We start from the raw sequence: 22,664 nt of genomic DNA, 5'->3' as shown, positions 1-22,664 counted from the left end.
GAATAAAGCTGATTATGATACCGTGGTCTCGAGATCCTTCAGCCCTGACACTTGGTTACAGATACCTGAATGCCAGCTCTCGGTGCGTCAAACGAGTCCCTGCCAGCCCCACACAGACTCATTCCTCACTATGGAGCTCTGACTTCCCGCACACTCTTCAGCCATCTGGTAAACCGAATGAGGGCATGGATGAGTCAACCCCACCAAGTCCCCTCTTGTGGGTAATTCCCTTACCTGGCCATCTGTCATTCACAGGACAATGGAGTGCCAATGGCCCTTGGATGCTAGTAGCAGTAGAGAAGTATGAGGAGGTTGGATCTTTTGAGTTCCCCCAGTGCACGGAACTATGTGAGTGGACTAGAGGTGGGGAGTTGAGGAAGGGGCTGGACCTGGGAGCCCAGCAGTAGGCCCAGAGCTCAGACGGGCTGAAACCCCGAGCTTCCCGCCACCCCCCTGCTTCCCCCTCTGGGAAGGGAAATTACATTTCCCCATTTTAGAAGGGAAGACTTGGTGAGCACAAGGCTGAAAGTACAAGCAGGACAGAAAGTGAAACTGGGCGCAACCCCCAGTATAAGACCCCCCTACCCAGGAGATGGCTGCACTCAGAGGCTGGGCCCTGACATGGGCCAGGTGACCGGAGGCCTTGGCTGGCGTGAGTTGCTGGGACTGGGCAGAGGGATGGGAGGTTTGACGGAGAGCCTAAGAGAGCTGGACAGGTAGGGCAGGGGCAGAGGGCTGAGGGGCAGCACCTTGGCCCAGCTCATGGGCATGGCTGGCTGACCACACAGCAAGACTGGTGTAAGAGGGCAGGGGCTGGAACAGTGGGATTATAGTCTTGCTCAGACTGGGCAAGTGTTAGGACAGTTTGGCTGGGATGTGTAAGAAAGACTGGATAAGCAATGTGGCTGGGAGTAGGACTCTATAGACAAATGGAGACGGGGCTGAAAACTGAGGACTGTCAGAGGAACGGCATGGGGAGGGGGCTGGAACAAGCGATGCCTGGGACCAAGTGGGCAGCCCCTCTGAAGCTTAGAGGTTGCCCAATCTGCAGCTGGTAAACGAGGAGCTAGGAACAAGTAGGAGGACAAGTGTGGCAGGACTGGGTAGGATCATGAGAGCTGGAGGATGAGGGCAGGCTTCACTACAAAAGGGATCTTGGCGTGTCCAGAACTTAAAGAGGGTATGAGTTAGCACAGGTTAGTCTGGGGTGTAATCTTTCCTAGGGCCCAAGGGTACATGTTCTATCCCCATCCTAGAGCGAGGAAGAATTCTGCTTTGCTTTAGTCTCCAGGATGCTAGAGACTCAGAAAGTTCCCAAGCCGAGAAGCCTGAATGCCAGAGATCTCAAGCACTGCCTACTTCTGAAAGCCCATTAACTTCTTCCAAGGGCACTCAGAGGTGGGTTAGAGATTATGAATAGACAGAGAAGGGGAATGGAGAAGAGCAGGAGTGGTGACAGATTTGGGGTTGGTTTGGGTTTGGGTTTCGAGAGGAACTGTGTAACTCCCGATTGAGAGAGAAACCTTTGAAGACTGCCCTCTTCCACTCCACTGTGCTGTTCCCTTCTTGGGAGCCTGGGACAGAGATAACAAGCGACCTGCTCGAGGAAGGGCTAGGATAGCCTCCTCCCTCCCATCAGTGCCGTGCTGCTGATTTACCCCAGAAGGGCTCCAGTGCACTGTGGCCCTTCCATCTGAGTCCCCGGAATAGAGCCACTGGCTTTGCCAGGTCTCTTCCATAGCCCTAGGTTAGTTCAAAGCATCAGAGCTGCCTGGGAGAATCCAAAGAATCCTTAACAGAGCAGAGTCCCCACTTCTGGGACAGGAGACTACTTCATCTGAGTTCCCTGGGGAAAGCATGCTGGGCTGTGTTTGGACAGATCTGGAATCCAGCCCTGCCTCCCGGTTCCTCTCACTGTCTGGTTCCGGCTAGTTGCTTTTCCCGGTCTCAAGATCTGTCTCCACTGCAAAATGGAGACAATACTATGGACCAGGCTACATGCATGCAGTTATGCAGGCAACTGACCAAGGGAATCAGTGGGGGTGGTGTATGTGTCCAGGTCCCACCTTTGTCTCCTTACAACAGTGACACTTGTGCAGAGATGACACAGGGCAGCTTCTATGGTCCAAATGATGGTTCTAAGGGGACAGCTTGAAGATGCCAGGGAAAGAGACTCAGTGCTGTATAGACTTGTTCTCTTCTCTGGGGTTCTCAGGCCTTTATCTTGCTCTCTTTTTTATCTTGAGCCCTTTCTCCTCTCTCCAGGGCTCAGCCTGCTGCTGCTACCCTTGCTTCTGGTGCAAGCTGGTGCCTGGGGGTTCCCAACAGGCCCCCTGAGCCTGCAGGAGCTGCGCAGGGAATTCACAGCCAGCCTGCACCTTGCCAGGAAGCTGCTCTCTGAGGTTCAGAGCTATGTCCACAGCTTTGTGAGTCTCCTTAATGCAGTCAAGTCTGGAGGTGGGTGGGGACACCCCCAAGTCCCACTGGGCCCCACTAACAGAACTTACCCTTCAGGCTGAATCTCGATTGCCAGGAGTGAACCTGGACCTCCTGCCCCTGGGACATCATCTCCCCAATGTTTCCCTGACCTTCCAGGCATGGCGTCACCTCTCTGTGAGTGAAGGGCAAGGAGTGGGGAAACTGGCAGTAGAGCCTGGTACACAGACAAGGGTTTAAGTGAACATGGATCTACAAGTTTGTGTGGTTAATATGCCTCTCCGTGTATAGAAGAGAAGCTGAAAGGATAGTGGATAGTGGCACACATCTGTAACCCCAGTACTTAGGGAAGCAGAGACTTCAATTTGAGAGGGGGGAGAGAAGGAGGGAGAGAGAGAAAGACAGACAGACAGAGGCAGAGAGAGAGAGAGAGAGAGAGAGAGAGAGAGAGACAGAGAGAGAGAGATGAAGCATGCTGGAATTTGAAAATGGGAAAGGAAGATGGTGACTCTGACTCTGGGTAGGGGAGGAGGTGGGGCTGGGAGTGCAGTGGATTGGGGGTGGAGGAAAGAAGTGGGCTAGTGACTGGGATGGGAGTGGGGTCAGGTCAGAGATGAGAAGACTGCTGTAGAAATCATGGTGAAAATTTAGGCTAGGGACGGGCAAAGTGGGTGGAAGCGGCAAACAAGGAATCTGAGTCTGCAGAGGGAGCTGGGTTAGGAGTGGGAAGGAGGCAGAAAGAGGTAGAGATGTTGGAATCAGGATGTGATTGACAGGTTGGATAGGGTGGCAACAGAAGGAGTGGAATGAGACTGTGGATGCAGGGAGATGGGCTGAGTTGAGGCCAGAGAAGAGTATGGGCTCTAGAGGGGATGGGAGAGAGCTCACAGCAATGGTGAGGGAACACAAGAATCAATTCAAGGAGGCAGCGAGATGGCTCAATAGATAAAGGTGCTTGCTGTCAAGCCTAACGACCTGAGTTCAATCCCTGGGACCTACATGGCAGAAGACAACCAATCCCAGCAAGTTGTGTTGTGACCTCCACAGGCATGTGCACACATACACATACGCACTATAAACAAACACAGTGTAATGAGTTCTTTGGGTTTTTTTGAGATAAATTCTCACTATTTGCTCTGGCTATCCTAGAACTCAGTATGTAAACCAGGCTCACCTCAAACTCACAGAGATCCACCTGCCTCTGCCTCCTGAGTGAGATTAAACGCGTGCACCACCACGGCCGACATAATACATTTTTAAAGAGTAAATTGAGAATGAAATGAAAGCTGGCGTAAAAAGGAGACCCACATGAAGATGAGGCTGGGTTTGGGGTTCTGCAGGTGTCTCTTGACCATCCCCCTTCCCTTTAATAGGACCCAGAGAGGCTCTGCTTCCTCTCCACCACACTCAGGCCCTTCCCTACCCTGCTGGGAGCACTGGGGAGCCAGGCAACCTGGACCAGCTCAGAGAGGGTGCAGCTGTGGGCCATGAGGCTGGATCTCCGGGACCTGCACAGGCACTTCCGCTTTCAGGTAGTGTGGTCACTACACCCTTGACCCCCACAGATATAGAAGCCAAATGAACTCACTAGCTCCCTTTTGAAAGACCCCTGTGAATCAGGTTGCGGAAGCCTAGTGAGACCTTCAGGGCCTGTGAGTAAATAGTGGCATCAGAGCCTGGCTCTGCCCCAAAGTCTCTGCCTGCTCTTGGGGACTGGATTCCAAGGAAAGAACCCAGGGTCACCAGGACAGACTCTGCCATCATCAGGCCCAGTATCTGTTCTCTTCTCCCTCCGATTCTGACATCACCCAGATTCTCCTAGACATGTCAGAGGGCAATAGAAATTTTACCTTAGTAAAAGGAGAATAGAAAATGCAAGCAAGAGCGGGAAGTAGTTATGTCACACCTGCTGACCCTGAAAAATTCCTTAAGAGCAGAGAGGGATTTCCTGAGCTTGACCCCCAGGGTGACCCAGGGGATCAATCCCACCTATCTGTAGTGCCTTGCTCTACTATGGCCATTTTTTTTAATTAAAAAATAATAGGTAAGGGGGCTGGAGAGATGGCTCAGTGGTTAACAGCACTGACCGCTCTTCCAGAGGACCTGGGTCCAATTCTCAGTACTTACATGGCAGCTCACAAGCATCAGCTCAGGGGATCTGATGCCCTTTCTCACCTCCTTGGGACCTGGCACACAGCTGGTGCACAGACCTACATGTAGGGAAAACATCCAAACACATAAAATAAATGTAAAAGTTGTTTTTGATTTTGTTTTTTTTAACCTATTAAGCCAAGTGTGGTGATGCATTCCTGTTGTCCCAAACACTTGGCAGGTTGAGGCAGCAGGATTGTGATCTAAAGGCCATTCTGGAGTTACATAGGAAGATTCTGTAGAAACAAACGCATGCAAGAAATATAGAGCTGAAGAGAACATGGCAGTTAAGAGCACTTGCTGCTCTTGCAGAGGATAAATGCTCACTAAGACCCATAAGCCCAGTGTCAGGACATCCAGCTCCCTCTTCTGGCCTCCAAGAACACCAGTCTTGCAGGCCGTGCACATACATACATGCAGGCAAAACGCTCGTACACATAAGATAAGAACAAGTAAACCATTAAAAATTAAAAAGAATTTTTGGACTGGAGCGATAGCTCAGCAGTTAAGAGCACTGTTTACTCTTGGAAAGGACCCTAGTTTGAGTCCCAGCATCCTCATGGTGACTTACAACCATCTTGAACTTCAGTCCCAGGGGACCTGATGTCTCTTTTCATCTTCTCCAAGCACTGCACACATGTATTGTACATACATACACTCAGGTACACGCACATACACAGATTAGATAGATAGGTAGATAGGTAGATAGATAGATAGATAGATAGATAGATAGAGAGATAGAGAGATAGACAGACAGACAGACAACCTTAAAGGAAAAGGAAACAGACTCTGATAAGATGTGAGATGCTGACACCCGAGGTCTGGGGTAGAGGCTGTCCAGAACAATCATGGCCGTGGCCATGAATGTCATGAGGAGGTGATGGGCAACAGAAGGAATGAAGACTCTCAGGTTCTTCATGCGGCACTGTGTGATCCGCGGGCCTTTCCTCACAGGTGCTGGCTGCAGGCTTTAACTGCTCTGAGGAGGAGGAAGACAAAGAGGAAGAGGAAGAAGGGAAGGAGCTGCTCCTAGGGGCTCTGGATGGCCCCAACCAGGTGTCATTCCAAGTGTCCTGGCCCCAGCTGCTCTATACCTACCAGCTCCTACACTCCCTGGAGCTTGTCCTCTGTCGGGCTGTTCGGGACCTGCTGCTGTTGACCATGCCCCAGCACACAGGCCCGGCTTGGGATTCCTAACACCTAGCTTCCAGCCCTATGGAGTGACTTTTGGCTCCCTTCCCACACCCGTTAAGACGCTAAGGCTGGAAGCTGGCCAACAGTATAGGACAGCCTCTAGCCCATTTGCCTTAGACCAGGCAGGGCTTCACTAGTCCCCAGCCCTGACCCAATAACTTAAATGTCCAACAGTCCTCACCAGATATTTATTTCTTGGATATTTATTTATTTTTAGGAAATGATGGTTTATTTATTGTCTCATTCTTGAGTTAGGCCACCGTGCCGGGTGCCTAATAAAGCCTTCTGGCCCACTTTGAGCCTCCATGTCTTCACAGGAGTGTCTGACACCCAAAGAGCAGGACAGCTTGGGGAGAGTCCGAAGCTTCTACCTGCCCAGAACCTTTCTCTACTTCTATATTCTTGAAGTTTCCACAATGTACCCCAACTCTGGCCTGGAGGTTACCATAGCAACCTGTAGAGTTGTGATGTTGAGCTATCATTTTGGAAACTCAAAAGCAGCTGGTCTGCTGCTCATGACCTTTGAACTCCAGGCCCTTGAAGTTCTTTCCTTCAGGCTGACTTCCACCCCAGAGGTGTGTTACCTTACACAGCTCTCTGTGGGGCTCTAGCATGATGGGTAGTTGGGTGGGAGTGATCATACAGGGAAGACTTAAGGAAGGAGGTCTCCTTAATCCTGTCTTCCTTGTAGTCTCCTGAGTAGCCAAGATAGATGGGAAATGTGACCAGGGAGGGACCCATGATAGATGCCAGTGGGACCGGTGCTCCACCAGCTTACACTGTGGGATCAGACTCCTTAGATTCAAGGTCTTCATAAACGTCTGGTTTAGGTGAGGCCCACAGAGGTACAAAGATATGTTTCAGTAGCTGAGGGAGTCGAGGGTAACCAGAGTCCAGCAGAGCGTCCTGACCCTCCCTTAGGAGGCTTGTCTCACAAGGGCTCTAGGCCCTGTCACTGTGGCTTTGGCCGGCTCAGTCGGGCTTGCAGCTCCTGCATCATGCCAGGATGGGCGAAGCCGAACCTGTAGAAGGAACAGACCCATGGGAACTGGATCCCAGGTGCCCACAGCCTCCTCACCATCCCAAGTGTAGTGCCCCGTGCCTACCCAGGTCCCAGCATTTTTCTCCTGGCTGGCACCGGAGTGTCTACAGGCCTTGTGGCACTTAGTTCTGAAGTTTCCTCTGGCTGAAGAGGCGACGGCTCAGGGAACAGCTCCTCCTGGGGTTGGGGACTGGGAGGGTCATACTGCGGCTCAGGAGCGGAAATTCTGCGCAGCGAGGGCCTTGAGCGCCGCCGTGAGGAACTTCGAGAGAGAAGCACACGACTCCGTGGAACAGAGACGTCCAGGAGGGTTCCAGGGAGCAGGGCCTGCAGGGTAGGGGACACAGAGGACTGTGGAGAGCTGACTTCCAACTTCTGCTTGTCCCTCTCAGGGTCTTGCTGGAGCCCTCACCTCATTCCAGCTGCTGTGAGCATCCCCTGGGGCACTTGCTGTGGCCCCACCCGATTCAGAGAAGCCAGGCACAGTTAGTGTGGGGATTTGGTGTATCTGATGCCTCTCTTGGTCTGAGGGTTCTGGATCATTCTCCTGGATCTCTGTCCTCTGTGCTTCTCTCTCGGCATCCTCCACATCATGCAGCTTTTGTGTCTCTCTCTCAGAGTTGTGGGCTTCCCACTCTCTCCATAGCCCTCCTCCAGCTTCTTCGTCTAAGGACATCTGATCTCCTAGGCGCCCCTCAGTCTCCACGATGGTTATAGACCCCTCAGCTTTCTCTGTCTGGGAGCCTAAAGTCACGCCATCTATTCCTGTCATTCCTTCTGCCATTACAGATGTCCCCATATCTGCCTGCTCTCTCTCTCCAGTCCCACCAATTTCTTGGATATCATAACTAGGCGCCTTCTCCTCTACTGAGCTCTCCGAGGCAACTTCCTGCCCACTTTGCGTCTCTGTAGCCTCTTCCAGCTCCATGCCTCCCTTGGTCTCCCCTCTGCCCTTGGAATGCTGGGCTCTCCCAAATTCCCTCTCTTGACTCACCCCAGCTTCCCATTCCAGCCCTTCCTCAGATCCCACAGTCCTGATGCCCATGCTAATCTCAGCCTCTGAAGAACTGGTCTGTGTATCTTCACTGCCCTGCAGGCTCAGGGCCACCTCCTCCAGGCTCCTCTTCCTACACATTCTGTTTGTCTCCCAAGGCACTGCAGCCTCCCCCTCACTAGTCTTGCTTTCCGTGGGCTCGAATTCTTCCACTGACTGGCCTGTCGCTGCCTCTGCTCCTTGGCTTCCCTCCAGCTCCTGGTCCACTGCTATGGGGGTCGGTTCTGCCTCTGCTCCCCACCCTGGAACCTCTGGCTGTTGGGACTCCTGGCCTCTTTCAACCTCGACCTCCACTGCCTGTCCTGTTGCAATCTCTTCCTCTTCTTCTTCTTCTTCTTCTGCATCTACTTTTACATCCTGGGTGTTTCTATTGTCCACATCCCTTCCCTGATTTTCCTGAGCTTCTAGCTCAGGATCTGCAAATCCCACAGGCCTGAGACAGTCCTCCAAGCTCAGCGCCCCCTCTGGGCTCAGGTCTGGAGCTCTCCTGGTCTCTTCCTGACCCTGCTGTCCTTCCTCAAGGTGTTCAGTCAAGGTCTGGGAACCTCTCAGCAGCTCAGGGTCCTGTCCTTCGGTGACCTTTGCTCTCAATACCTCTAGTCTCATCTGAGTGGCCTCACTCTCCTCTGCCATAAACAACTCCTCAGGCCTGGCTTCTGGAGAGTCTTCCAAGTCAGGCTCACATTTAGCCTCCTTGTCCAGGGCTAGCACAGCCTCTGTGGTCCCATAGCCCCTTTCCTCCTCAGGGAGCTCTTCTACCTGCATCTCCTCTTCCAGACTCACCCTCCTATCAGCACTGGCTAAGTCTTGCCTTTCTTCGCCCTCAAAGCTGCCCTGCATCTCCTGGTCTCCCACAGTCTCCTTCCCTACTATCTGGCCTTCAGTCCTCTCGGTCTCCAGGGTCTGGGGCTCGTCTCTAGCTTCAGCCTCTCTCTTCTCATCCATCTCACCTTGCTGCTCTCCCTGGCAAGCCTCTTCTAGGACCCAGACTCTCCCAGTAGCTTCTGGAATGCTGTCTTCTGAGTCTAGCCCATAGTCTGCTTCCCTAATGCCTAAGTCATCAGCGTCCTCCCTGCCTGAGACTGTCCAGGCCTCAGATTCTGCCCCTGGGTGTTGTGCTCCCTGTGTCCCTGCACTTTGGCCATCCCTCACCAGGACTATCCTCTCTTCTTCCTCATCAGCCCCTTTGCCCTCAAACCCCTTAGTTTCTGTGACTACCTCCTTGGCCACCCAGTCTGTCTCTTTGCTATCCTCTGTTACATTCTGCCCGTCAGGACCAGCATTCCCCTCAGGCTCCCTGTGCCAGGCTGGTTGTGACAACTCCACACCCCTGGCCATTCCGGGCTCTGCTGCTCTGACCACCTCCTCCTCTTCTTCTTTCTGTTCACAGGTTCTCAGCGGCTCCCCACTATTCACTTCCTGCTCACCGTGCTCCCAGATCTCCTGGGCTCTCTTACTGTTTCTGTCTCTCTGAGTCCCAGGCCCTGCCTCAGGCTTCAGCGGAGCATTTGGCTCCTGGCCCCTGGCACCCTCAGCTGCCTTCCTGGACCCAGTGTCCTGCTTTTCTGCTCGGGGCCTTGGGGAGCTGTCTGCTCTCCACCCCCATGCCTGTTCACCAGCTAAACTTCCTTCTTGGCATCTGATGATCTCTCTAGGTGCTGCTACCCTCTGACTCTGGTCACTTCTAAATCCCTCCAGCGCCTCCTGGGCTTCCTCCTGTATAAACTTCCCCGGCTTCCCTGCAGCCACTTCCCCCAGTTCCTCAGCTGCCTGCCTCTCCCTCTCCACCGTGGGAACTGTATCTCCTATGAGGTAGGACACAAAAGCGCTGAAGGAATCCTAGAAGAGAAGAGAGCAGAGTGAAGACATTCAGGGGAAATCTAGCCCTTTCCCTAGAGGCATTACACCAAAAAAAGTCCAGGTAAGAAATCTGGGATTGGAAACCTGCGTAAGGACCAAGACAGGGCCTAGTCTGGAGTACATGCATGCTCTCGTGGGAGCAGGAGATTGAAACCCAGGAAGTCTGGCTGGCTGGAGGAAAGGACCCCACACCTGGAGGAGAGGCTCTAAGGGAGGGGAAGGTGAGACTACAGGGAGTGGCTGGAAGCCTCTGGCATCTCTCACCAGTGCTCCCCTCACGGCCTGATGTAGCCCAGGGAGGTGAAGCCGGAGAAAATCCATCCTGTCCGTCTCTGTCTGTCCAGAAAGCTCACAATGACCATCCGTCCCCACCCACGAGTGCAAGCCAGTCCTCCCCAGCACCCAAGACACTTCCTCTTCCCCTGCCTGTCCCTGACGTCTCTCCACCCCAGGCCCCGGGCACCTCCCCCAAGCTCATGGATGACTTCACGACAGGCAGGGAGACAGCTGTACAGTGTCCAGGTGTCTCAGGCTCAGGGACACATCTGGAGCTACAGGGCAGAGGATCAGGCCACAAAGGAAAGGTGGGACCCGGAGACGGCAGATTTGGGCATGGGGGAGGGGGCGTGTGGCAAGCGCAGCCCGAGTGACTCAGGTCTTCTATTCACACCTCCGCCAGTTCCGTCTCCTCCAAGCCACAGCCTTCAGTGAGAGGAAGCTCGGGTTTGTGGTTCCTGATTTGTCTGAGGAGAAGCGGTAGGACGGAGAACGAGGCCAGTGGAAGTTCTGGCTTCCCACTTCCATGCCACTGACACTTCTGAGGGGATGAAGGGCCTGGATCGGTGTTTCCAGTACCCATGTCCTCACCTGTGGCTATTGTACTGTGGTCATGTGTCATGCAGCTTTCTGTGAATTCATTAAGAACAGAGGCTGCAGTATCTCTAGGGCCCTGCATGGGGAGCAGGATCCTTGTCTCATTGGTTGAGTGAGCTAGGAAGAACACAACAGGAGGGCATATTTCAAACAGCGATCTTAATGACTGGTGGTTGAAAAGAACTGGTAGAAATGGGCACAGCTGCTAGAAGCCATTCCCACAGAGGAATGGGCTTGATGAAGAGTGGTCAAGATGCTGCCCTACCACCAAGAGGAAGGTAAGGGAAGGACTCCTTATTTGGGGCTATGTGAGGTGACATATTCCAACTGCCCTCCCAGCCCCGTTTTCCTAATTTCCAAAGAGGACAACTGACATCACAGAACAGGAAAAATTCTTGCTCAGTGAACTCAGCCGCTCTTCTCTCTCTCTCTCTCTCTCTCTCTCTCTCTCTCTCTCTCTCTCTCTCTTTCTTTCTTCTTTTTTAAACGGGTCTCTAAAGTCACCTATAGGTCTAATGCAGGATTAACATTGGGGAAAGGGGACCTCGGTTTTCTCATCTGTAAAACCAGGGGATGGACTACTTTCGTGATATTTGTTGGTTCTAGGATAATATGGAAAAGGGCTTTTCTTAACGCCTTGAATGTTGCCATAGGCAATTCATGAAAACCTGTTTGGTGGCTGCTATCTTTTAACTTTCTAGGTAATCTACTCTGACCTACCTCCCAGTTGCTTACTTTTTAGGTCTTTACAACAGTCTGTAAGGACAACAGATAAGAAGGACTTGAGGCTGGTCGCCTTTGCTCAGCAAAACTAGATGGGTGGGTCTTGGTACCGGAGTAGGAAAGTAGCCATATTTGTTTCAGGCAAGTGAGGGGAGCAGGAAAGAAGCTGAAGCCTCCTGCGCCATGACTAGTACTGGCAGATTTGGTCGGCGACTAGAGTGCCGCTTTTCACGACTCTACTTGTGGCTCCCACCACCGTTCCAGTTCAAACCAGTGCTTCTCTTGAACATTCCTTTTCTCACTCGCGGAAGTTTGGGAAGGCCAAAGGCGAAAAACAGGACCCGGAAGTAGGGGCACCTTCTAAGCACGTGATGGGAGAGGCGCTGGTTCTGACACGTGACCCTCCAACCTGCTACTCTACCTTGCGGAGAGCTCAGCTGCTCTTAAAGGTACAGGTCCGGAGGCGGGGGCTTTGCTTTAAGAGGGGCTGGGGGCGGGGTCCGAAGGGGGTGGGGCGTGGCTGGACCTGAGATGGAGTTCCGGGGATCTGGGGGGAGGATCTGTTTAGGGACGGTCCTGTGTAGCAGACAGCCGGACCCGGGGCTGATCGCCTGGTGTTGATCCTTCGCACCCACCTGTCCCAGACTTTTATCTGTTCTCTTGAAGCCAACCCCGAACACACGCTGACTCTGGGCCCTTTGGGGGACTCGAACTCGATGCTATGGAAAGCTCTGCGGGCTCGTGGAGGCGCCTTGAGGATTCCGAGAGTGAGTACTCTTGTCGGTTGTCTTGAGAGTGACCACCTCTGCCCCACGAGGCTTCTGAGGAGCTCGGAAACTGGCCTGACCCCCTCAACAGAATACATAAAACACGCGGGGTCTCCGTGAGTGGTGGGTCATGCCTTCTCTTCCTCCCAGGGCTGGAGACGAACTCAGAGCCCCACGCCCCTCCGGTGGATGGTCAGAGGGCCCAGTGGAAGAATGCGGTGGGTTTCTGGTAAGTGGTCTGAGTGTTGTGCAAAGGTCAGGTGCGACGGGAAGAAAAGGGGTGAGAATCAAGCCGCAAAAAGCAACTGAATCTACAAATACTGAATCACAACTTGTTTACCCATGGCTACCTGTGAGCTTTCCAAATCCCATTAAATTACTGCCGTCACCTATTGATCAGAGCTTCTACCGTCTGTAACGTTCTTAAATGCTTTTCTCTCGCCAACTCAGTTGCAACTTTGTTACTTTTGTTTGTTTGTTTATTTATTTATTTATTTATTTATTTTATGGAAAGGTCTTTGTATCCAAAGTGGGCTTTAAACTCTATGGGCAGTGGAGGCTTGCCTTGAATTTCTAATCCTCCTGCCTTTGCCTTCCAGGTACTGGGATCACAGGCCTGTAGCACCATGCCCAGCTCCCCATTGTTTTTATTTGCAGCGCAGGGCCTTCAGGGTGCTCACAGAGTGCTATAAAAGGGAGCTCTGTCCACAGTCCCTTTGCTTTTTTGCCTAGCCCTGAGCACAGCTCTGGAAGGCGAAAATAAGAACTATTACTTTACAGATCAAAAGGAGTCCTGGTATTATTTTGATTCCTCCAGTTCTCTTTAAGGTCAGATGAGAACTTGCCCCCATTTTGCATAAGAATATACAAAGGCACCAGAAGTAGGAAGCAACTGACTGGGGTTTCAAGCCTTGGGTATTTCTGTTGTACCACAGTATATACGTGGATGAGAAATGCCCCCCAGAATGGAATTATAGTGCCAGCATAGAAGAAAGAGTGGTCAGGGTAGCTTCCTGGGATAGGCCTTGACTCTTGGGCATGAGCTGGTCCAATATCAAAGCCTCTTATTTCTAACCCCGACACTGTTACTGAGGTTGGTGTTTGAAGGGAAAGATCTTTAAGGGCTATAGGTCGACAGCCAAGAAGTGAAGCTCTCTCCTCGTTCTAGGATCCTGGGTCTTTGCAACAATTTCTCATACGTTGTGATGCTGAGCGCTGCTCATGACATCCTTAAGCAAGAGCAGGCGTCTGGGAACCAGAGCCACGTAAGTGAGCCCCTCTTCACCACCACGGGACTACTGAGGACTCATCCAGGGCCAGAGGTCCCCTGAAAAACTCATGAAGTAGCCACGGGTGGACCAAGGGAGTTAAAGTCCCTCGTCTCCCATACACAGGGCCGGAGGGATGCTGGAGAGCAACAGGTACCAGGTTGGTGAACTCAACTAACTGGCTGCATGAGACTTTGTTCTATAGGGTGTTTTGTCATCTGGGTCCTGTTGACATTTGGGGCTGGGTGACTATTGTACAACAAAAGTGACAGCCAAGAATGTCTCCAGATGTTACAAATGTTGCTAGCAGGTAAAATCACCCCAGGTGCAGAACTTCTTGTCCCCTTGATCTAGAAAACATTTGCCCTAAGAACAGCCTCTACTTTGCAGGTTCAATAGGGAATTTGGTCCAAGGTGAGATTTTTTTCCAGAAACTCAAGATTGCTATATGAATGCTCTTAAATATGTTATATCCATCTTAGGGGGGTCATCGTTGTCCTCTGGGCCAATAGTTTGAGTTGCTTATCAATACTCTCCTTCACGGTGCACGTCGAAAAACTAAGGCTCCAGGAAGTCCATGCCTACCCAAAGCCATCTGTCAAGTTAGGGCAGAGCTGGGACTGGGCCTTGTTTAACCTCTTACCTCCTTATAGGAAAGACTTTCTTCTCTCTCATAGGTGGAGCCAGGCCCAACACCCCTACCTCACAATAGCTCGTCTCGATTTGATTGCAACTCCATCTCCACAGCTGTGAGTACCCACACAAGGCCCCATGATCTGTGCCTCTGCACCCTCGTCCCCTCTGCACCCAGTTGGGACTGTCAGTATTCCAATGATCAAGACTGCCAGTGACTGGGGGCCCTTTCTGTGAGTGGTAAATAGCTCAGGTAACCAACCCTCAAGGTGGCTTCGTGCACGAGGCACTGCACGCTTCCCCTTTTGGGATGAGGAAACTGAAGCTCAGAGCATTTAAATAAATGCCTTTACACCCATTGGAGAAGCGCAACTCTGGGAAAGCTGAAACTAAACACTGGTCTGTCTAACTCTAGAGCCTGACCTTACAGAGGTCTCCTTGGCTAGCTTTACTGCTGGTTTGGGAAGGTTACCTCTGGGAGGGTCTTGGCTCTTACTGTGTTCTCCCTTTTCAGGCAGTGCTCCTGGCAGACATCCTTCCCACCCTCATCATCAAACTCCTGGCTCCTCTTGGCCTTCATTTGCTGCCCTACAGGTCTGGGTCGGGTGGCAGGAGGAAGGCAGAGACGGGAGGTAGCAGAAGGCTGGCTAGTCTCGAATAGAGGCAGCCTTCTGAGTTCCTCTCCACCTCTTCTCAGTCCCCGGGTCCTCGTCAGCGGAGTTTGTTCTGCTGGAAGCTTTATCCTGGTTGCCTTTTCTCACTCAGTGGGGTTAAGCCTGTGTGGTGAGTATGCAGCTTTGTGGGGTGGATGGGCCTGGAGAAGCCTCCACAGTCTGCTGCTGAGGTAGTCTCCCCAGCTTCTCAGAGTAAAAGGATATGTCTGTAACCCCAAGAGACTCCTAGTGGTGTTTGTCTGGGACACACACACTTGAGAGACAGGAGTATTGTGATTGAGTCTGGGGCACATAATGCGTTCAAGGCTACCCTAAGCTGCACAGCAAAATGCTGTCTCTGGGACACACACACTTGAGAGACAGGAGTATTGTGATTGAGTCTGGGCCACATAATGCGTTCAAGGCTACCCTAAGCTGCACAGCAAAATGCTGTCTCAAAAACAAAGAGAGTGGCCGGGCGGTGGTGGTGCACGCCTTTAATGCCAGCACTCGGGAGGCAGAGGCAGGTGGATCTCTGTGAGTTCCAGGCCAGCCTGGTCTACAAGAGCTAGTTCCAGGACCGGCACCAAAGCTACAGAGAAACCCTGTCTCGAAAAACCAAAAAAAAAAAAAAAAACAAGGAGAGTGCCGGGCCAGGCTGATCTACACAGCAAGTTCCCAACCAGCCTGGACTACATACTGAAACCTTGTCTAAAAAACAAACCTGCTAGAGCTCCCCAATCAGAGTGTGCTCTAGGAACAATTTGGAGGTGTTAGAGGAAGGGATGGGTGGACCAGTACAGACTGGGCTGAGCAGGGCTGAATAAATGGGAGGATGAGGATGGGGTACAGTCTCAGAGAAGACATGTGGAAGAGGGTGTGGCTCTTTCAGATGAGACCCTACCCTGTCCAGTCTGTTCAGTGACGTCTGCTTTTAGCTCTCTGAACGGATGGAGAGGTGAGGCTATAATCAAGCACCGCAGGGTTCCTTTCCGTTAAAGGCCACCATATGCTTTTCATCCTCCCAGGAGTGGTTTTGGCCAGCATCTCCTCAGGTCTAGGGGAGGTCACCTTCCTCTCACTCACCGCCTTCTACCCCAGGTAAGCAGGCTGGTCAGGAAGGAAGAGGAGAGGTATGCCCCCTGCTGGCTTTCATCCTCCTAAGTGCTCCTGTCTCCTCAGCGCTGTGATCTCCTGGTGGTCCTCGGGGACTGGGGGAGCAGGGCTCCTTGGATCGCTGTCATACCTGGGACTCACGCAGGCTGGCCTTTCCCCACAACACACCCTGCTTTCTATGTTGGGGATTCCCATTCTGCTGCTGGCCAGGTGAGTGTCCTTGGGCCCAAAGGACAAAACTGTGGGGGAGGAGAAACTTGATCCCTGTCCAGTCTTGAGATCTGCTCAGCTTTCTGAGGGCATGTGGATTCTGGGCTCTCGAAGCCCTCAATTTAAGTACCAGAGTGGGCATGTATTAGCTGGGTGACTCTGGACAACTTCAATCCTGACCCCCAGTTATCTCTGTAACGTCACAGTGGTTGTCCTTTCGTGTCAGTGGTGACGTAAAGCATCAGCACAGTGGGGCTCTGAGACTGGACTAGGGCTGAGCGCGCTCAGTGTTTATTCTGTGTGGATCTGTGTAGGGAAAACATTAAACCAGGAGTGTTGGTGCACGCCTTTAAACCCAGCACTCAGGAGGCAAAGGGAGGGGGATCTCTGTGAGTTTGAGACCAGCCTGGACTGCATAATGAGTCCCAGGACAGCCAGAATTATATAGTGAGACCCTCTACCCCCCACCACCACAGCGCTCCTGGACCCCACCCCCCCCCCGCAAAAAAAGAAAGAAAACATTACCTAGCCAGTTAAAGCTGTAACTTCATCTATAGCTTAGGACTGTTGTGGGGTATTCACCAGAGAAGACTATTCAAACATGGGCTTAAGTCAGTAAAAAGTATTTGTTAGCCAGCTGACAACTTCTCTGGGTGTGCAGGATCCCAGTGCAGCACTGAGCCTTTCTCAGGGTGAACTTTTAAGCACAAAAAACATAGTCTGGGTTGACATACTTCAGTTCACAAAAACAGTTACCCAGAAACAGAACTACAGAAGCTAAAAATTGAGGGTAGTACATTTAGAGACTTCCCCAGAACTAGGGACTTTGATGGATTGGGTCATTGTTTTAGTTTTGGCAGGTGGTGCTGTCTGCATGCTGAGTTTTATAGCCTGAATGGCACCTCCATCATGGAGTCAGTCATGCTAAGGTCTGGAAGCCTGTTACAAGGACAAAGCAAAAAAGAAGTCAGGAGGTGTATAGTGTGAAAGTCTCTAATCCCGGCACTTGGGCGACTGGAGCAGAGGGATCAATCACATGTTGGAGACCCTGGCTCAAAAACTAAATATAGATAATTGGATCTGATGGCAAATGCCTTTAGTCCCAGCACTCAGGCAGCAGAGGCAGGTCGATCTCTGTGAGATTGTGGCCAGCCTGGTAAACATATCAAGCCCCAGGCTATCCAGGACCGGATAGTGAGACTCTGTCTCAGAAAAACTAAATGAAGACATAAAGCCCATGGTCATACAGGCTCTGGTTAAACTCGGTGATTCACACACACGAAAGGCATGAACGTGAGAAAGGAATCTGTGAGGTGCGGGAAGAAGACAGGGAGGGTGGGGTGAGAGGAACCAGAGTGCAGTAGAGACATGTATTAAAACGTCAAGGAACACATTCAGTAAGAATTGCTGTAAATATTTAAGAAGTGGTGCTAGAGCAGCTGTTGGCTAATGAGAACAAGGAAATGGAATTGAGTTGCTGGTGTGGACCCAGCATATGAGGCCCCCAGGTAGAAACAAAGAGCCGAAGTTGGGCTCCAAAAGGATGCATTTGGCGGGGTGGTGGTGGCACACGCCTTTAATCCCAGCACTTGGGAGGCAGAGACAAGCGGATCTCTGTGAGTTCGAGGCCAGCCTGGTCTACAAGAGCTAGTTCAGGACAGGCTCCAAAGCTACAGAGAAACCCTGTCTCGAAAAACCAAGAAAAAAAAACCCACAAAGCAAAAGGATGCATTTGAGGCTCTCACAGCACAGGATTGGATACCTGATAGTCTGAGTTCCCCATCTTTAGATACATACAGATGTATAGGAGTCCCCAAAAAGGTGTGGCCTGCAGGACCCCTGGGGCTCATGTCAGTACAAGAGCTCAGTGACTATTGCTTTTCTGTTTCATCCCAGCTACTTCCTGTTGCTCACATCTCCTGAAGCCCAGGACCCTGGAGGGGAAGACGAGGCAGAGACTGCTGCCCGGCAGCCACTCATAGGCACTGAGACCCCAGAGTCAAATCCAGGTAGGAGACAAAGGCCCTCTCAGGGTCACTTTCCCCCTGGGGTTTTGGTCTCAACAGTGGACACAGTTGAGAGGGACAGGCTGGATAAACAGCTTTGGGTCAAAGCAGTCGTGTGCACTTACTGACCACATGCCAGGCATTCCAGGTGCTGAGACCACGGTGTTCAAGATGAAATGAGGACCTTTTCACAGAACGGAGAACAGCGATCAGGCCCAGAGTGGTGGTGCACACCTTTAATCCCGACCCCTGGAGGCAGACACATGCAGATCTCTATGACTTAAAGGCCACCCTTGTCTACATAGGCGTTCCAGACCAGCCAGGGCTACACAATAGGACCCTGTCTCAAAGTTTAAAAAAAAAAAAAAAAAGGAAAAGAAAGAAAAAGAATAAAATACATACCTGCAAAAGAAAAAAATAAACAAAACCAGAAAATGATAGTTAAGAAGACCAGGGGGAACAGGCAGTGGTGGCGCACGCCTTTAATCCCAGCACTGGGAAGGCAGAAGCAGGCAGATCTCTGTGAGTTTGAGGCCAGCCTGGTCTACAGAACAAGTTCCAGGCTCCAAAGCTACAGAGACCCCTGTCTCGGGAAAAAAAAAAAAAAAACAATTACCAGGGGGGATTAAGGGCTCTGCTTTACAGAAGGTTCTATTTATTTATTATGTATACAGTGTTCTGCCTGCATGTATGCCCACATGCCAGAAGATGGCACCAGATCTCATTATAGATGGTTGTGAACCACCATATAGCTCTTGGGAATTGAACTCAGAATCTCTGGAAGAGCAGTCAGTACTCTTAACCTCTGAGCCATCTTTCCAGCCGTGTGTGTGTGTGTGTGTGTGTGTGTGTGTGTGTGTGTGTGTGTGTGTGTTTTACAGAGTCTCTCATAGGGCAGTGGTGGCACATGCCTTTAATCTCAGCACTTGGGAGGCAGGTGGGTGGATCTCTGAGTTTGAGGCCAGCTCTGGTCTACAGAGCAAGTTCCAGGACAGCCAGGACTACACAGAGAAACCCTGTCCAAAAAAAAAAAAAAAGCAAAAACTCTTTGTATGGCTCTTGCTGAGCTGGAACTCACTCTGTAGAACAGAATGGCCTCAAATTCACAAGATCCACCAGCCTCTGTTTCCCAGATGCTAGGACTAAAGGTGTGTGCCATCATACACACCTGGCTAAGATTTATTTTTGTCTTTATTTATGTGTAAGTGGTTTTTGTGAATTTACACTATGGATGTGTTGAGTGCCCACAGAGACCAGAAGAGGATGTCAGATCCCTTGGAGCTGCAGTTGCAGGTGGTTGTGAACCACCTGATGTGGGGCTGGGATTCTAATTCTGGTCCTCATGATGGAGCAGCAAGTGCTCTTTGTTTCAAGACAGGGTTTCTCTGTGTGCCGTGGATGTCCTGGCACTTGCTCTGTAGACCGGAGCTGACCTCAAATTTAAAGATCTGCCTGCCTCTGCCTCCTGAGTGCTGGGATTAAAGGTGTGTGCTACCACCACCCTGCAAGAGACTCTTTTAAAAAAAAATTTATTTATTTATTTATTATGTATACAATATTCTGCCTGTGTGTATCTCTGCAGGCCAGAAGAGGGCACCAGATCTCATTACAGGTGGTTGTGAGCCACCATGTGGTTGCTGGAATTGAACTCAGGACCTTTGGAAGGGCAGGCAATGCTCTTAACCACTGAGCCATCTCTCCAGCCCGAGACTCTTTTAAAAAAAAAAAAGTATAAAAGTAAAAATAACCATCTTAGAACTGTCCAACAGCAAGTGCTCTTAACCTCCTAGCAATCCCTCCATCTCTGAGAAACCCTTTCTTTATTTAATGTTTTGTTTATTTTCATTTTATGTGCATTGATGTTTTGCCCATGTTATGTCTATTTGAGGGTGTTGGATCCCTTGGAACCAGAGTTACAGACAGTTGTGAGCTGTCATGTGGGTGCTGGGAATTGAACCTGGGTCCTCTGAAAGAGCAGCCAAAACTCTTAACCACTGAACCATCTCTCCAGCCCCCAAGAGAGCTTTTAAAAACAACAACAAACCGTTTATTTACTGGGAGTGGGAGGGTGAGCTGGGGAAAGGGCTTGTGCTCAAATGTGGAGGTCAGAGGTTCTGGGAATTGAACTCCACCCAGCCAAGCCTGACAGCACGTATCCTCATCCGTGTGAGCTATCTCATCAGCCCCAGAAGGCTTTTTTTTTTTTTTTTTTTTGTTGTTGTTGTTTTTTGAGACAGGGTTTCTCTGTGGCTTTGGAGCCTGTCCTGGAACTAGCTCTGTAGACCAGGCTGGTCTCGAACTCACAGAGATCCGCCTGCCTCTGCCTCCCGAGTGCTGGGATTAAAGGCGTGCCCAGAAAGGACAGTTTTGGATTGAAACTTGTCTGTCCAGGAGTCACCCTTGTGAATGTGTAGGTGAACATGTTCTGGGCTCAGGAAACATCTCTGACTGAGGCCTTGTGGTAGAAAAAGAATCTGACTGTTTTAGAGATAGAAAGCAGAACCAGAGTCTGGGATAGGGTGAGCAGAGGGAAGCTGTACACTGATCTACAGTCTTGCTGCTTTTTTTAAAAAAAAAGTTTAGTGTGTGTGTGTACATGTGTACAAGTTATGAAATCTATCATTTTAGCCTCTACTAAGTATGCATCCCAGCCCCATTTAATACAAAGACACTGCTATGATGGCTGGTTGCTCGCCGCATGATGGTGCCCAGCTAGGTATTCTGCGTTCAACTTCGTCCCCCTTTCTCCCTGCTCTCTAGGTTCCAGCTGGGATCTCTCGTTCCAGGAACGGTGGACAGTCTTCAAGGTTTGGACGGTGGCTGTGGGTGCGCCGTGAGGAGCCTCTGTCTCTGCTTCCCGCTTACTTCTCCCACTCTTCCAGGGCCTATTGCGATATATCACCCCGTTGGTGCTGGTTTACTTTGCCGAGTATTTCATCAACCAGGGTCTTGTGAGTGAGGGCTGCTGGGAAGGGGGTGCGGGAGGAGAAATAGGGCTGAGGCTCCACAAATCCCCACTTGTCTGGTCTCTGCTGCAGTTTGAGCTCCTGTATTTCCGGAACACATCCCTGAGTCACGCTGAGCAGTACCGATGGTGAGAGAAGTTGACAGGTGGGCGGTGGGCTAGGAGGATCCCTCTGTGTTGGGGACCTGGAGTTAACCCCATAGGACCAGAGGAGCGTCCTCATCCTCTCTGCCCCCACCTCAGGTACCAGATGCTCTACCAGGCTGGCGTGTTTGTCTCCCGCTCTTCCCTGAACTGTTGCCGAATCCGGTTCACCTGGGTCCTAGCCCTGCTGCAGGTACTGAGCCCCTGCCCTTTCTTCCACTCTCACCTCGACTCCCAGCATCCCTCACTCAGATCTTAGTGTACGCTAGCATTCCTAAGTACGGCAGTAAATGCCGGCAGGGTTCCATAGAAAAGGTGTGGTGGCATCAGAAGCCGGCCATACTTGTGGGCAAATACCAGCTTCTGTACTGAATAGCTGTGTGACTCAGAGCAGGACTTTGAACCTCTAATGAGCCTCGGTTTCCCCATTGAGAAATCAGATGTGTTACCCAGTGACAGAGTGTTTGCCTAGCCTGTGTAAGGCTGTGGCTTCCATCTTAGTACTGCAGAGACTAAAATGTTTAATAGCTGTGGGCAACAACTATTTCTCATGGGTTTGTACAACAACATTGAGGGGCAAGTGGAAGAATAAGATATTGTTTTGGTTTATTTTGGTTTCATTGTTGTTGTTTGTTTTATTTTTTAGGGTTTCTTTTTCTTTGTTTTTGAGACAGGATCTCACTGTGTTGTTCTGGTTGGCCTGGCTGTCCTGGAGCTCCCAGATCTGCCTCACAAATACCGGCATTAAAGGCATGTACCGTCATGCCTGGCCTCTTGTTGTCGCTTGTTTTTATGGTCCTTGTGATTGAACCTAGGGCCTTGTGCATGTTAGGTCAGTGCTCTTATTGAGGTATATCTTAAACCTTCAAACTTTCTATTTATTTATTTTTACAATTTAAAAAAATTATAATTAGATTTTTACTTATTTATTGGGGGAGAAGGCGCTTGCCAAGTAGTGTGTATGGAGGTCAGAGAGCAACCTGCAGATTGGTTCTCTTCTCCCACATGTGGGTTCTAGGGATCTAACTCAGGTCATCAGCTTGGGAGCAATGGATAAAAGCTTGGGCCTTTATCCAGTGAGCCATCTCATCAGCCCAAGCATTTTATTTGGAGGCAAATTTTTTGGTTTGTTTTGTTTTTCGTGTGTTTGTTTGTTTTTCAAGACAGGGTTTCTCTAAGTAACAGTTCTGGCGCTGGGGACTTCACTCTGTAGATCAGACTGGCCTAGAACTCAGAGATCTGTCTGCCTCTGCCTCCAGATTACTGGGGCTGGCTTTAAAAGTATGTGCCACTTGGCTGATTTATTTTTTAATAAAATCATATGTATGTATTTTTATTGTATGAATAATATATGGTATGTGTATCTGCCCACAGGGGTGTGCACACACTTGCCTGAATGTGGAAGCCAGAGAACACCTTTTTTTGTCTCTCCTTCTGGGTTTTGGGAGCTCAAATTTAGATTGTCAGACCTGCACAGCAAATGTCTTTACTTGCTGAGCCATCTTCCCACGTTCCCTACTCCCCACCCCAGCCTTAGTGGGGTTTTTTTGTTTTGGTTTTTTTTTTTTT

The 22,664-nt window shown here is 50.8% G+C and overlaps 3 protein-coding genes across 5 annotated transcripts in view; 2 read left to right on the top strand and 1 right to left on the bottom strand.

The window, feature by feature from the left end:
* Positions 1-621: 621 nt before the first annotated feature.
* Positions 622-5,784, top strand: Il27 (interleukin 27). Its single transcript, XM_005351230.3, has 5 exons — positions 622-652; positions 2,266-2,426; positions 2,515-2,613; positions 3,810-3,968; positions 5,542-5,784. Exons 1-5 carry the CDS (start codon positions 622-624, stop codon positions 5,782-5,784), a joined length of 693 nt encoding a protein of 230 aa, XP_005351287.1.
* Positions 5,785-6,012: 228 nt separating this feature from the next.
* Apobr (apolipoprotein B receptor) lies at positions 6,013-10,080 on the bottom strand. The gene is made up of 4 exons (XM_026781129.1): positions 10,002-10,080; positions 7,236-9,716; positions 6,888-7,150; positions 6,013-6,803 (listed from the first exon to the last, which is right to left on the bottom strand). The coding sequence occupies exons 1-4, from the start codon at positions 10,056-10,058 to the stop codon at positions 6,734-6,736; spliced, it is 2,871 nt and encodes a 956-aa protein (XP_026636930.1). The 5' UTR covers positions 10,059-10,080; the 3' UTR covers positions 6,013-6,733.
* A 1,419-nt stretch (positions 10,081-11,499) lies between these two features.
* Positions 11,500-22,664, top strand: part of Cln3 (CLN3, battenin) — a 16,302-nt gene continuing 5,137 nt past the window's right edge. The window contains exons 1-14 of one of the 3 annotated variants that reach the window (XM_005351228.3): positions 11,500-11,782; positions 12,000-12,100; positions 12,251-12,329; positions 13,269-13,365; positions 14,046-14,117; positions 14,516-14,595; positions 14,699-14,784; positions 15,683-15,755; positions 15,837-15,980; positions 17,877-17,989; positions 20,747-20,793; positions 20,869-20,937; positions 21,025-21,080; positions 21,195-21,288. In XM_005351228.3, coding sequence (XP_005351285.1) covers positions 12,055-12,100; positions 12,251-12,329; positions 13,269-13,365; positions 14,046-14,117; positions 14,516-14,595; positions 14,699-14,784; positions 15,683-15,755; positions 15,837-15,980; positions 17,877-17,989; positions 20,747-20,793; positions 20,869-20,937; positions 21,025-21,080; positions 21,195-21,288 — 1,056 coding nt within the window. In that variant the 5' untranslated portion in view covers positions 11,500-11,782; positions 12,000-12,054. Of the gene's footprint in view, positions 11,783-11,977; positions 12,101-12,250; positions 12,330-13,268; positions 13,529-14,045; positions 14,118-14,515; positions 14,596-14,698; positions 14,785-15,682; positions 15,756-15,836; positions 15,981-17,876; positions 17,990-20,746; positions 20,794-20,868; positions 20,938-21,024; positions 21,081-21,194; positions 21,289-22,664 lie in introns of those variants that run through there. The other 2 variants (XM_013347812.2, XM_026781723.1) reach the window with 2 other exon arrangements.

Source organism: Microtus ochrogaster, chromosome 8, assembly GCF_000317375.1.
Source record: "Microtus ochrogaster isolate Prairie Vole_2 chromosome 8, MicOch1.0, whole genome shotgun sequence".
NCBI lineage: Eukaryota > Metazoa > Chordata > Mammalia > Rodentia > Cricetidae > Microtus > Microtus ochrogaster.
This window is presented reverse-complemented; position numbering and strand designations above follow the sequence as displayed.

Excerpts from the sequence above, each read along its gene's own strand:
- Il27 (XM_005351230.3), top strand. The coding sequence starts at position 622 with ATGGGCCAGGTGACCGGAGGCCTTGGCTGGC. Across the intron at positions 653-2,265 it reads GACCGGAGGCCTTGGCTGGC|GGCTCAGCCTGCTGCTGCTA; the intron begins GTGAGTTGCTGG and ends TCCTCTCTCCAG. Across the intron at positions 3,969-5,541 it reads ACAGGCACTTCCGCTTTCAG|GTGCTGGCTGCAGGCTTTAA; the intron begins GTAGTGTGGTCA and ends CTTTCCTCACAG.
- Apobr (XM_026781129.1), bottom strand. The coding sequence starts at position 10,058 with ATGGATTTTCTCCGGCTTCACCTCCCTGGGCTACATCAGGCCGTGAGG. Across the intron at positions 9,717-10,001 it reads AGGCCGTGAGGGGAGCACTG|GATTCCTTCAGCGCTTTTGT; the intron begins GTGAGAGATGCC and ends CTTCTCTTCTAG. Across the intron at positions 7,151-7,235 it reads CTCACAGCAGCTGGAATGAG|GCCCTGCTCCCTGGAACCCT; the intron begins GTGAGGGCTCCA and ends CCTACCCTGCAG.